Here is a 13,937-nt window from a genome sequence, read left to right on the forward strand (position 1 = left end):
ATAGCAATCAGCATGTGGTGTATAATGTATAGTAAGTGTAAAAACCAAAAAAAAAACAGCAGCACTGCAGATCCCATAATGCAGTAACGTAGTACAACAGGCTAGAATAGAGAAGCAGGGCTGCTGTCAGAGGTCTGTATGGTCACATGACAGCAATGGAGAAGGGGGGTGTGTTCAGCATAGACCAATCAGGACTGACAGAGCCTGCAGGGAGCATTAAGGAATGAGCAGGACAGATGTGGGCACATACATGCAGCACTCTCTGTCTGGGAGAGAGGGGTTACAGCTATGGAGAGATTACCCCCACAGTCCTGTCCCCTGATGTAAGCCCCAGCCTGAAGTGGATCTGCTATGATTTTGAAGGTGAGGGAGACTTCCTGGGTCAGAGTACAGTGCTGTAGACCACCCTGTGCAAGGCATGCCCTTCCACTACTCGCAATCCCACCCAGTACAGAGAGTTCTTAAACCAAAGCAATGCTCTTAAACCAAGTCACAATTTTGAAAAACTGTGATCTCTTAAACCAAAACGCTCTTAAACCAAGTTACTCTTAAACCAAGGTACCACTGTACTTGTTTCCTACATTGCAGCAATGTGGGATATTAAATATGTCATTGCATAGGCAAGTGAGGTAAGGACCATTGAGTACTTCACAAGTGACCATTAGGCTGGCTTCACACTGCCTTAGGCTATGTTCACACTACGTAAAACTACGGCCGTAGTTCTCGCCGCAGAACTACGGCTATAGTTTTGAGGGGTGGAACAAAGCCTCATTTTCAATGGAATTCCGGCCGGAGCATACACACATCGTATACGCTCCAGCCGGGATCCCATGCGGTGCCGGAAAAAACTAACATGTCAGTTTTCTGTGGCCAGAATTCAGTGAATTCCGGCCGCAGAAAGACCTGTCAGTTCACACAGTGAAGCAAGCAGCTCCGGCCGCTTGCTTCACTGTGTGCCATGGGAAGCTCTGATGCCCGGGATGATCGGGGCTGAGATCGGCCGTTCCGTGACCCAGCCGGGGTCACGGAACGGACGGATGTTCACAGTGTGTGAACATAGCCTTAAAATCCTGGAAAAATGTCAATAAGTACACCATGTCATTTTTTTTTCTTTTCTTCCCAAAAATGCCAGTGGCCGCATGGAAGTCAATAGAAGTTTATGATATGCCTAATACATATGCTGTTTTTTAGGGGTGGCGTTTTTTTCTTTCCTTTCTGATTTTTTTGAGGCTTTGTGGCAGTTATTCCAAAATGCTGAATGCTAAGGGTGTGATATTTTTTCACCCATAGACTTCAATAGGATTGTTCTGGTTGTCTCAACAACGCCATTGATGTGTGTACGGTCTTTTTTTTTTGCCATTTTTGTCACCTTTTGTGATCCAGCAACTAGGTCATGTAATGGCAGAGGGAAAAAAGTTCAGCACACAAAAACGCCTAAACCACTTCACACATAAAGTAAAAAATGTCAGTAAAAATGCAAATACATAAAAAAATTGGCGTTCAGGCCCAAAAAAAAAACAGACAGAAAGCATGTGTGAGGGCACCCTTAGGGAATACCTGTAGGTAAGCGGGACTGTTTGTTCTCGGTGACGTTACATAACTTTCTTTAAATATGTAGGAATGTATGTTGGTGTTTCAGTTGTTTTAGTAAATAAAGGTAGGGTATGAGTTTATAGTGAATTCACCAAATACCAGAGGTGGTTGAACTGCATATCACAGTGATCACACAACTACATATAATAATGTCACGCGCCTTTTGTTATTAGAATATATATTATAATATATTATTATAATATATATATATTATTTTAAGAAATGACATACAGGATTCTTTTATCATTTTCTTTGTCTTCTAATGATGAAATGGAATATTCTTCCCCAAAATATTTGCATGTGTCATTGGACTGGCCTATGAATTCACAATGACAAACATTTTTTCAAGCTAAACAATAATGGGCTACACTAGTTATTTTATCCACATTCCATTTGCCCTACCTATGAGGCTATAAAGGGGGTCTCCCAATGCATGTGCTAGAGCAAAGAGTTTCTTTCTCTCTGAAAGGACCAATAGCATCTATACTGTTCTAAAATTGGCTTCTGGGCCATACAATTCCTCACTTTTCCTAAAGTTTTGATGAGATGAGGTATAAGGCTATGGTGCCATCACATTTTGGTCCTACATTCGCAGAGTACATCATCAACTTGTCAAAGGTTATGGATATATACTGTAGTATGGGCCCATAAACTGATATAGTCAACTAGTGACCACATATGGTTAGTTTTCCAAACATATTATAACTGTTAATTTTTTAACAGGTTGCTGATGTATACTAAGAAAATATGGGCAAAACATGATAAGAAGGTAGCCTAATTCACGACTGATGACCCCATGCACACAAATGTATTTTTTTACCTGTTTACAAATACAGATCATGTGCCTGGAATCTAAGGCAGGGTTCACACTTCATTTTTGCAATCCGTTTGTCTCATCCGTTGCATTTGTGTGCATCTGTTTTGATCCGTTTTTCCATTGACTTCCATTATAAAAAAAAGGGATCAAAACACATTAGCTTTTTTAATGTACACAAAAAGTCGGTTGACCGAATTTTTGTGTACATTAAAAAAACGGATACAGTTTGATCCGTTTTTATTTAACATGGAATCAATGGAAAAACAGATGCAGACAAATGCACCTGTTTTTCCATCACTTCCATCACTCAAAAATTAATAAGACAGATGGATTGCAAAACCGTAATGTTAACCCAGCCTAACTGAGACAAAACCAGATTTTCCATTACGCACATGTCCATTGCCTTCTCTGTTATAAAGCGTGTGTGCACTTCAGGTTTAGGGTGGATTATAGTTTATACCTTGGGAGTTGGACCATTTGTCTCTACTTAATACTTATGTGCATGTAATGTAGCTCTATTTTTGGATGCTTATGCACATGTAGAGGTGCTAGTTTCATCATATAAGGGGTGTGAGTAGGTCCCTTATGGACTGTGGGTAAAGGTTGAGGCGGCATGTTTTTTTTTTTTTCTTAATCACGGAGCTAAAGAATTGAAAAAAGGAAGATAAATTGACATCTGTCAACAGGAAGTATACGTGGATGTATCATTATTGTTTGTTTTTCTTTGAACCAAAAGTGTGAATACTATAATGCATAGTAAAGGAGTTAAGGCGTTCCTAACATGTGGCCACAAGCATTTCTTTTCTTTGAAACGTAGTAGGTTACAGAGACCGATTTCCTCACAATAAGCCGTCCACTTGTGGGTATCATCTTTGCTGCTTCATTTTGCCCAATTTCCTGTTTTGCTCTTTTTCTTTCTCCACATTGTGCCATCATATGAGGCCTGACGGTTAGATATGCAGTGTGACTGTTAGTGACCTTTTGGGTTTTGTGGTATTACTAAAGTGAAACAAAAGGAGTTTCATGGAATTGTAAAGTGCTGGCTTGGCTCTTACAAGATAACACACTTGGGTAGTTAAGACACTGCTTAGAGTGTTGGTGAGAAAATACTACTTAAAGGGACAGCTTGTTTTAAATTACTTTAATATAGTATCAGTTTTTCAAAGTCATCTACACAATAGAGTGAAGTCCATTTGTTAGCGATGTCCATGCAGCCCTTTCCTAGGACCGCTGAAGCCTGTGATTTGCTGAGCAGCCTTTTTCCCAAAAGTCCGAGCGAGCATGAATGGGCTGTTTGCACAATGGCAAAAAAACAGAAAAGGCAGCTGCCTTTTTTATTTAAAAAGACGATAGAAAGTCGATAGAATGACGAATCTCCAATGCACACAGTGTATAAAATGACGGACGTGCTCTAAACTGACAAGGGGCAATACCCCCAAAACAGCTGTCTGCAGATGGGTATTCTTTCCTTTTTGAGTGATTTTTGGCTTAGCATTTATCTCTAGTCAGTGTTCCTAGGAGGAGTGAAACAATGACTTGAAGGGATAGACACCTTTTTAAAAAAAAATTGTACACAAAAAGCTATACAGCTTAGACTCTTAAATGATTAAAAAACCCAACAAAATTAGATGTGCAAAGGGATCCAGTTAGAAAGACCACCACAAACCACAAGTACGGTATACATATATCACAGATATGAGAATAGTCCTAGCAAGCACATTGTTATAAAACTACTACGGTCCAAGTTGCATATCTACATGGCGTCCTATATTAGGATAACCTAATTGTGCAGCCAACAAAAAAAAACTGCCTGAAAAAAGCAAATTTGCACAACCTTTCTTCCCACTGATCATCATACAATGTAATGATATGTGTTGCTTTGCATGAAATCGAATCAGTTCCACCAAGACACATAAGAGCAAATGTTACTTCCCCTTTAATAAACTCCCTTCAAACCGAAAGACTTTTTCCTGAGAGGTCAAAAGGAGAGGATGCTTTATCCTATCCCAAAGCCACCTGCACATCTTCTGACCACTTCCTCTACAATCAGCTGCATTTCCAACAAGCCCCTTAAGCCGAGGGCAACAATACTGCTCTTTTACTTGTATAAAAGCTTCAAAGCTTATACATGCATGTTGGACTCCTTCCATGAATGCTATTAGTTCTAAAGGCTTATTTCATTTTGTCAAAGAGTGAATTTGAATTTCCTCAAAAAACATCTGTGTAGATTCTGCTATTCTCCCAAATATACAAGTGTACTCACTGCATAGACACATCAGAAAGAATGATGGCTGGGCCTGACCTTATCTGAACTGAGAATAACACATATTACCATGTAGAGTAGAGGCAGCGGATCAGACACGTTGGGTTTTCACGCAGACTTATTATCTCCAGTTGAATATTATCTGATGAATTGGAGGAGATTAAAATGCACCCTTTCTTTTCTACCAGCAGATTTTGGGGGATGGTCAGACTTCCCCAATACACAATAGATTGTCGGTAGATTCTCCAACAATGATGGGTTTTGTATGACTGCTATGACCAAAGACTATAGAATGGCAAAATAGCCAGTGCACAAGGTAACACACTCACCTTACTGTATTAGGTGATACATGGGCAATCGGAGGGCACTTGTAGGATAAATGATTGCCATATGTTAGTAGTATGTATAAAATAGAGACTATATTGTGGTTCTCTGTAACCGTTTTCTGCTGGTTATTCTGTAGTAATGCATTATCTGTCACAATCAGTGGAAAGCCAGTTGCTAAGGAAGTGATACGTCTTGTAGTGTGGGACTATGCAGCCTCAGCTCTGCCTTCCAGAGTCTCTGATATTATCTTATGCCAGAAATAGTCGCCATCCAGTGGAATTAGTTTCATCGTTTTCATGCTTTAAACTTTAGATTGGTTGTAATGTTCTTGTGTGCCCTCGTTTTTTTTTTTTTTTTTTTCAAGAGACTAAGGAGGACCACGTGGATGAATGATTTTTATTAGGTTTGGTTCACAGTGGCTTATTACTGCTATCTCTCACTTTCTATTCTTTGTCAGTCAGTTTTTCTTCTTAAACAAGGACCAGAGACATAGCTGGAAATTTTCTCTTGCACATTAGTTGTGAAGAATATCAGGAAAGAACAGCTAGCAGATGATCATACTTTAAAGGACACCAATCACGTCAAAAATATCCCTAAAGCTAAGGAAACGTGCTGGTACATCACCCAGTACACTTCCCAAACATACCCCTGTACCCTGCGTGCCCTGCTTGATTAACCTGCAATCTTACTTAAATAAAGTCCCGTTCTGTATGCTAATTGCGGCCAAGTAGTCATCTGGGCGTGTCCTGGCCATGAAGTCACGGTCCTGGGCGTATGTAGTCACAGTCCTGGGCAGGTTCAGCGCTCCTGTCCTGTGACGTCACCCGGGGGCGGAATTTCATGGCGGCGCGCTGAAGTCTATACTATGCTGCGCATGGGCAGTACAGCGGAAAGAGCCGCTTTCAATCACGCCCAGAGGACTGCGACTACATACGCCCAGATGGCTACTTAGCTGCAATTAGCATACAGTGCAGGACTTTATAAAAGTAAGATTGCAGGTTAATCATGCAGGGTACCGGGGTATGTTTGGGAAGCGTGCTGGGTGATGTACCAGCATGTTTCCTTAGCTTTAGGGACTTTTTAATGTGATTGTTTCCCTTTAAAGACATTTTCAGGGACCCGCATGCATAAAACCTAAAAAGAAAAGAAACATTTCTACTAAGGTGAAGATGGTGTGGTTCCAGCACTCCAGCTTGGTCAACGGAATGGCCGGAGTCATACAACGTGTGAACATAGCTTCAGGCTGTATCCATGTTTTCCAGGATTCCCTAAGGCTGCATCCAACTTTTTCAGCCACCGCTAATCAAATTCAGAGCCTTTGAGTTTCAACAAAATCCAAGTGTTCTTGAGGTTTGCTCATCTCTACTTCCTATACATATGTCCAGACATCAGATTGTTGGATCGCTTAAGAATAATCTAAAGTCAATCTCCATACCAGACCATATATGACCTTTATTTCTCATCCCTCGTGGAAGAACGGATCCTCACTAAATTCACTCTTAAATGGCAAAACTGCTCAATGATTTGTCAATATATGTGAGGACTGTATCTCGGCATAACTAGGCAGATTGTGAAACTCCCTTTCCTCAAGATGTAATGGTTGTCCCTCTGCAAAGTTCCCTAAAACTTGGCAGATGGGCAACCATTACTTCTTGAGGAAAGGATAAAACAAGATGAATGCACATATTTCTATACTATTAGTAATTCTTCATTCTCTTTGTTGCAATCTCTAAACCTCTTCAGCTCTGCTACACCTTTCTTGCATGGTCAGACTAGTATTGCACGACTGTATATTCACATTAAATAGGTTCATAATAGAAGAAGAGGTTAGCTACTCTGTAGGCCTGCACTTAAGTACATCACCTCTAGAGGATGAAGTTGTCATAAGTATCCTTCCATAAGAGATATAGTATAAACATAGGTGCCTCTTCAATGTCCATGTGTTCTGAACAGGAGCTGCATGACACTATACAGACTGTGCAACCGGTGCCGTGTCTATTCCCTCTGCGTGGGTCTGTTCTATGTTTGTTTGTAATGACGTTTCTAACCATCTTATCACAAAGGACATTTCATGTGAAGTACTTGTGGTCTCGCTAATTCACCTGGTTACTTATTTATTTCCACTTCCTTTTTTTCTACACAATATTTCTGGGAAATCTTTTTTTTGTTCCTCTTAGTGTTGTTTTACGGATTGAATTCTATTTAGGGCTCGGTCTTTTACTGTCATGATCTGTTTTGCTGTCGTTTATTTTTATACTTTCTTGCGGACTCATCTGCTAACTGGTTTCCCATGTCAATATGTTTCCAATTGTTCAGTAACAGTATTTGTGTGAACTCGCTTCAAGCTGATTTAAAAGTCTCTGGTTTAGATCAACCAGTGTAAAATCATTAGTTCAAGATCTGAGGCCCGGGAGCTTCCTAAATCGTCTGTCTTTTATACTGAGTAAAAGCAACAGTGGCAGTGTATATGGTTAACTGGATATTTAATTCTTTTATACTTTTCTCAAATGTTATGTGTTATTTTCCAAAGAATTAAGAAAACGTTTGACTGTGTGGTCACATTCGCAATAGCACAAGTGGCCCATGTAACTTACATTGATTTCTGTTGGAACGCCATGTGATGCAATAGAGTTGTGACCTGCCAGAGCCGCGGTCATTGTAAGCTGAGGGATACAATATTGTGTAATAGTGACTCCATGATGAAACACGGGACTAAAAAAGTAACAAAAACAAATGTGTGAACCACTGGTACAAAATAGTCTGCTAAATAGACAAGTCTTATGGGTTAATGAGATAAGTGTACGGTCAAAGATTTACGTGGAGACTAACTCTCTTGCTTTCTGCAGGTATGGCGAAAACGGTGGTTCGTGCTACGACGAGGGAGGATGAGTGGAAACCCAGACGTGTTAGAATATTATAAGAATAATCACTCCAAAAAACCCATTAGGATAATAGACCTGAATGAATGTGAAGTACAGAAATACATTGGAGTTAACCTTATAAAGAAGGAATTCCAAAACAGCTTTGTGTTCATCGTGAAAACGGCGTTTCGTACATTCTACCTTGTGGCCAGGACAGAGGAGGAAATGCAAAGCTGGATGCACAATATTACCCAGATCTGTAACTTTGGACAGCTGGAAGACGGCACAGGTAAGGTTGAAGGTGAAGCAGATGACCTTGAAAAAGTATAAACTGTATAGATTGGTGTAAACTGCCCATAGCAACCAATCACAGCTCAGCTTTCAGCTCTGGTAAAATGAAAGTGGAGCTGTGATTGGATGCTGTGGGCACTTGATACCAGTGTATATTTTACACCCTTTGATAAATCTCCCGCTGTGCGTTGATTTCTAAGGTAAAGTCACATATTGCCATAGAACTTTCTGTATATAATTTTAATTGAATTTAGAGGTGCTCCCATAATAGAAAGTGATGGCATGTCACTATTACTGAAGTTGTCTCTACTCTTGCATTGTTTGCAGAGGTGCAGCGACTTGCCCCACCAATGCCTGGTACCATAGCTTATCTTATTTACTTAAATAATACTGAATGAGAAAAGTTATAATACCAGGAACCCCTCTCACACAGACAGGCAGCAGTGCCAATTTAAACAATGAAGAAGTTAGAGCAATGGCAGGAAGACTGCAGCCCGTTCATTGATCATGGGTGTTCCAGAAGGTGAACTATGGATATACCAATAATTATACATGAGCAAAGCGAATCTGACAAATTCCAGTTGGCAGCGAATCTGGCATTAAATTTGCTTCTTAGTGATTTGCAAATTTGCCAGATTCGCTTTGCACATGCGTTTAACATGGCAGCTGCACATGTTATCTTACAGAACTGTCTTTTGGTGGGAGCAAGGGATTATCCATAATCCCTTGCGCCCGTCCAATCAGCAGCAAACCCCACTGTGATGTCACCAACCCACCCCCACCCTCTATATAAGGTGATTGGCTTCCTGGGGGCGGCCAGTCGGCTGTGTATAGTGGAGAGTAGGTTGCAGTGCAGAGCAGGAAGAGAAATACAGAGAGATGGGGACAGAGAGGAGAGGAGGGTGGATTGGGGGGGGGTGGTTCTGTGGGAGCAGTGAAGCCATTGTCCAGTATACCAAGTAACTGGGTGACTGTTGTTCATTATATCAAGTCACTGGGTGCTGGGTGTGCATTATAGGAAATCACGGTGAATACAGGGTCCATCTTAATAACTCACTGGGTGCTCATTTACCAATGTCCATTGCTGTCCTGGGAGAAAATTGATATTACGCCGCTGATCCACCAAGGTCTACTAGTTTCCATGGCGGAAATTGAATGATTGACAGGCTGATTGACATTTTCCCATTTTGACACTGTCACGGCAACAGCTGTTGAAAAAATGGCTACTCTGTAATAGTCCCACTATTATAGCTTCTATAGTTTGTGTGTTTTAATAAAAATGTGTTTGTCTGTGATTCGCAAAACAAACTTCTAAGTGATCCGCTCATCTCTACCAATAATGTTTAAGCCCTTCAGAACCCTGTAAAGCTGCAGTTTGACCATATTTTCACTGTGTTAAAGAATGTATATAGTTCAAACTCCATACAAATCACTTACCAGCCATTAGAGTCTGAGCTGGTTGCAGACAGCAAAGGGACACATGAAACTAATGCAGGTAAGCTGAAAGTGATGCTCAGACTGGGATCTATATATACCAGAACAGCAGCCATCTCCAGCCAACTGCTTATAGGCCACAGTCACCAAGTGAGCAACCGATCACAAAGTGTGCAATGCCTGTTTCCTTCTTGGCAGAACAACTGCTTTACTTTTGCCGTATTGGACGATTACGTCAATGTCTCTCGTCTTCTTATTAGTTATTAGTCATAATCCTGTAAGTACATACTCTGGCTTCCAGATATAGCCAGCTCTCATGTCCATAGCTCCTCATCATCGATTGGTCATCAGTCCACACATGTACCGGGATAACAAATTACCATGGATTTACAAGCATCTTATTCTAATGAGACCACTCTCACCAGTGTTTACTGTTCCAGATGTATTTCTAGTGGTAACTCTTGTTTCACAAGTGACCTCATTGGAATGCTTGTTAATGATCCACTTTTGTAGAGTCCAGTGCTCCTGTGCTTTCGCCAAGCAAGACTGGAAGGACAGACCAGTCTAACCACAACAATTCCCAGCACTGACACAATAGCCTCTGGTACTAGATCAGATATACTGCTATGGTAGCTGATATAGAAATATAAGTACATCCATATTCTGTTACATTCATCTTACAATATCCTACCAGGTTCATACCCCTATTATGGGCAATGGAAAGGAACTGTTCAGATTTTACAATTCCTAATGTGGAAAGTCTTGGTTGTATAAAGTCCTAAATACTTGCCGAGCCAAATGTCATTTTTCAGTCTGATGGCAATAGCCAGGCCAATTGGCACCGAATTGGCACTGAAATAAGTCGCTGTGTCACAGTTTTTTTGTGACTGTCAATTCATTCACTTTGACTAACTGCAATGAAGTGGAATTCAGGCGACTTGAATGGTTTTCGGTTGCAGGGCCTGTATCATGGCCGCCCTAGCCTAAAGCTGGACGCACAATGACTTAAATAAGCATGTCACCAGTGACCATTATTAACATTATAGTATGTTTAGAAACGGACCAAACGTAGTCACTAGTCACTAGCAGGCTATCTATATATATCAGGTGATACTTATGCATACCTTTCTGCCAGTACACCTACATAGCCTGCTTATTTAATGTGACCTTAGTCTTACATCCATAATTACAATGACAAAGGCGTGTTGGAGGTACCATCCATACTTACAATGGTAAAAGCTTGTTGGAGGTATCAGAAGTGTAGCATTGCCATCAATTCTGAACAGCCATAATGTAATTTCATTAAAAGAGACACATGTAAGAAATTTGTATTATAACAGTATGGGAGACAGCTGGGAATCTATGCAGTGTACAGGAGATTTACATGGTTTTTGCCCTGTGTCCTATTTGGGGTATTGAGAGATTCCAAATATATATACAGTGGTGCCTTGGATTACGAGCATAATTCGTTCCGGGACTGTGCTTGTAATCCAAATCTACTCTTAAACCAAAGCAAATTTTCCCATAAGAAATCACTGATATGCAGACAATTGGTTCCACACCCCAAAAATAATGATTTATTATTCTGAATAACATGTAAAACAGATGAAACAAACATTCAGAAACAGCAGAATATGCGATATTATAAGTTACTGTACAGTAATGGAGAGGATGGGAAACACAAGGACTGACAGAGACTGCAGGGAGCATGAAAGAATGAGCAGAGCATATGTGGGCACATACATGCAGCACTCTCTGTCCGGGGAGAGAGGGGTTACAGCTATGGAGAGATTACCTCCACAGCCCTGTCCCCAGATGTAAGCCCCAGCCTGAAGTGGATCTGCTATGATTTGGAAGGTGGGGGAGACTTCCTGGGTCAGAGTACAGTGCTGTGGACCACACTATGCAGACCATGCCCCTTCACCACTCGCCCACCCACCCAGTACAGGGAGTTCTTAAACCAAAGCAATGCTCTTAAACCAAGTCACAATTTTGAAAAACTGTCAGCTCTTAAACCAAAACGCTCTTAAACCAAGTTACTCTTAAACCAAGGTACCACTGTATATATATCCCAAAATACTTTACAGAAATATGGATTTCAGGCTCCTTGTAGACACAGCACAGCAATAATGAAGCTATACTAAAAATCAGCCAAGCAGCCAGCACGGAGAGAGCATAGCCTATACAGTAACTAGTGCCTTACATATACTTATGGCTGGACAGCTGCTCTATGGGCTTAGTGGTTTACGTAATGTATTGCTATAAGTAGCTGATATATGCTTCATGTGTAAAACCATGCCAGTGCCTCGGTGCTATTTGGCATTTTGTCATTCCGCTTTTATTCTCCTCTGTATATAGAGCTGCACTAGATGATTAGGTCTTGCTGGGGGGGGGGGGGGAGAACCTTTTCCCTTCGTTCTCTAGTTAGAAAATGCTTATACATAATTTATTCAGCCAGCTGCTGCAATATAACATTAATGCACAGTGATACTATTACCAGACTGAGAGAGGAGTGCGCTGGGGCTGTTCTGCACCCAGGGGAGACTCTGGCAGATCTGATGAGACTGAAGGTTAGGTAAAGGGTAGTGAGCACCAGCTATATACGCCCTGGCTTATCAGACTGTAAATAATGGAAGAACTTGTACAACTGGGAAGTTTGGGCTAAAAAGAAACGATTTCTGTGTTTATGGTGAAGCAATAGCAGAAGCAGAAATGCGCTGTGTGGTTTGCCGTGAATGTCCTCATATCATCTCTGCTGCTGCAGCTTTGTGATAAATAAGATAAGAAGTTCTTGTTTCTTAGTACTGTAGCGTGGCGTATAAACAGGAGATTCATGGGTTAGGACCTATTTAACTTGAACAAGGATACGTACAGAGCATAAGGCGGCAAGCGTTCAGCGAGTAATATGAAGTAAAAAAATACAATTGTGGTTTAATAATCTGAATGGAGACTTTTATATAACCATTTATTTAGATGCACGGCTAGGGTTACTATGTCACTACCCTGACAATCTCTTCTATGTAAATAGAAGGTTAATAAGGGTTATCATTACAGATGGCTAAACCATGGCTGGAGATCAAGTGAATAGGAGGTTTAAAAAAGTTTTTATATGTGGTCGGCTTAATGTCACGGCATCTTTTTATTCTCCACTTGTTGTCGGAGGAATGAAGTATAACAGGGCAGGTATTGAAATACATAAACTGAACAAGTCTGACAGAGAGACACTGGTTGGGGGCCACCTCTATGCAGTGTCAGACTGGCCCACCAGAGGACTTGTGGGTCCTCCGATGGGCCCCCAGCTTTAGAACCTGCACTGACATGTCATTTCTCACTGGTTCTTCAATGGTGGGCCCCCAGGATTATTTCCTCTTTTGGGCTCCCGATACCCCCGTCCAAGACTGCCTTCATGACACCTATATGCCCAAATAATGTACTCTGCCCACCAACTATAACCACTTCAAGCTTTCCATTGCTGTATGTGTCAGCCATGGGTATGCATGGACAGATTATAGGAAAGGAAGAAAAAGGGCATTTTCTCAAGGTCCTCCACCAGCTTCCCCTCTGTAAAACATGAGAAGTTTAAAAAAATTAACAGGGCACCTCCATTATATACAAGAACAGAAATGCGACTACTGTTTACCCATGTAAACTGAATGGCTGACTGTTTAATTCATGAAAGACAAGGGTGGGTGCCAGAGCAGATCTCTATTCTATATGATATTTATATGTCTTAATAGGGCATATCGACAGGGATTGTCTTTATTAGTCAGCCATACCTCTTATATGGCATCAACAATTTTATACCCATGGGTCTCCACCAACCTTGATCTTGTTCTGTGACTACACAAGCCTGTGATGTGACATATCTTCATACAACTGATGATGATGGATCATTAGTGCAATGTATTTTTATTTATGTATTCCATATCAAATGGATTTGTCTTGCATGACATCCATCTTGCATTTGGCCTGGATTAAAGGGATTGTCCAGTGAAAATCTTTTTCTTTCAAATCAACTGATATCACAAAGTTATATAGATTTGTAATTTACTTCTATTAAAAAATCTCAAGCCTTCCCATACTTATTAGCTGCTGTATGTCCTGCAGGAAATGTTTTATTTTCAGTCTGACACAGTGCTCTCTGCTGACATCTCTGGCCGAGACAGGAACTCTGTCTCGGTTTTCTATGAATCCCCATAGAAAACCTCTCCTGCTCTGGACAGTTCCTGTCTCGGCCAGAGATGTCAGCAGAGAACACTGTGTCAGACTGAAAATAAAACAACATTTCCTGCATGACATACAGCAGCTTATAAGCATAGGAAGATTTGAGATTTTTTTGTAATAGAAGAAA

General features: G+C 40.9%; 1 protein-coding gene across 2 annotated transcripts in view; it reads left to right on the forward strand.

The window, feature by feature from the left end:
* The window catches only part of GAB3 (GRB2 associated binding protein 3), a 115,980-nt gene that overhangs the window by 73,215 nt on the left and 28,828 nt on the right, over positions 1 to 13,937 (forward strand). For both annotated transcript variants that reach the window (XM_069985801.1, XM_069985800.1), the window contains exon 2: positions 7,847 to 8,150. In XM_069985801.1, the coding sequence (XP_069841902.1) occupies positions 7,886 to 8,150 (265 nt within the window). In that variant the 5' untranslated portion in view covers positions 7,847 to 7,885. The remainder of the gene's footprint in view (positions 1 to 7,846; positions 8,151 to 13,937) is intronic.

This window comes from Dendropsophus ebraccatus, chromosome 10 (genome assembly GCF_027789765.1).
Source record: "Dendropsophus ebraccatus isolate aDenEbr1 chromosome 10, aDenEbr1.pat, whole genome shotgun sequence".
Classification (NCBI taxonomy): domain Eukaryota; kingdom Metazoa; phylum Chordata; class Amphibia; order Anura; family Hylidae; genus Dendropsophus; species Dendropsophus ebraccatus.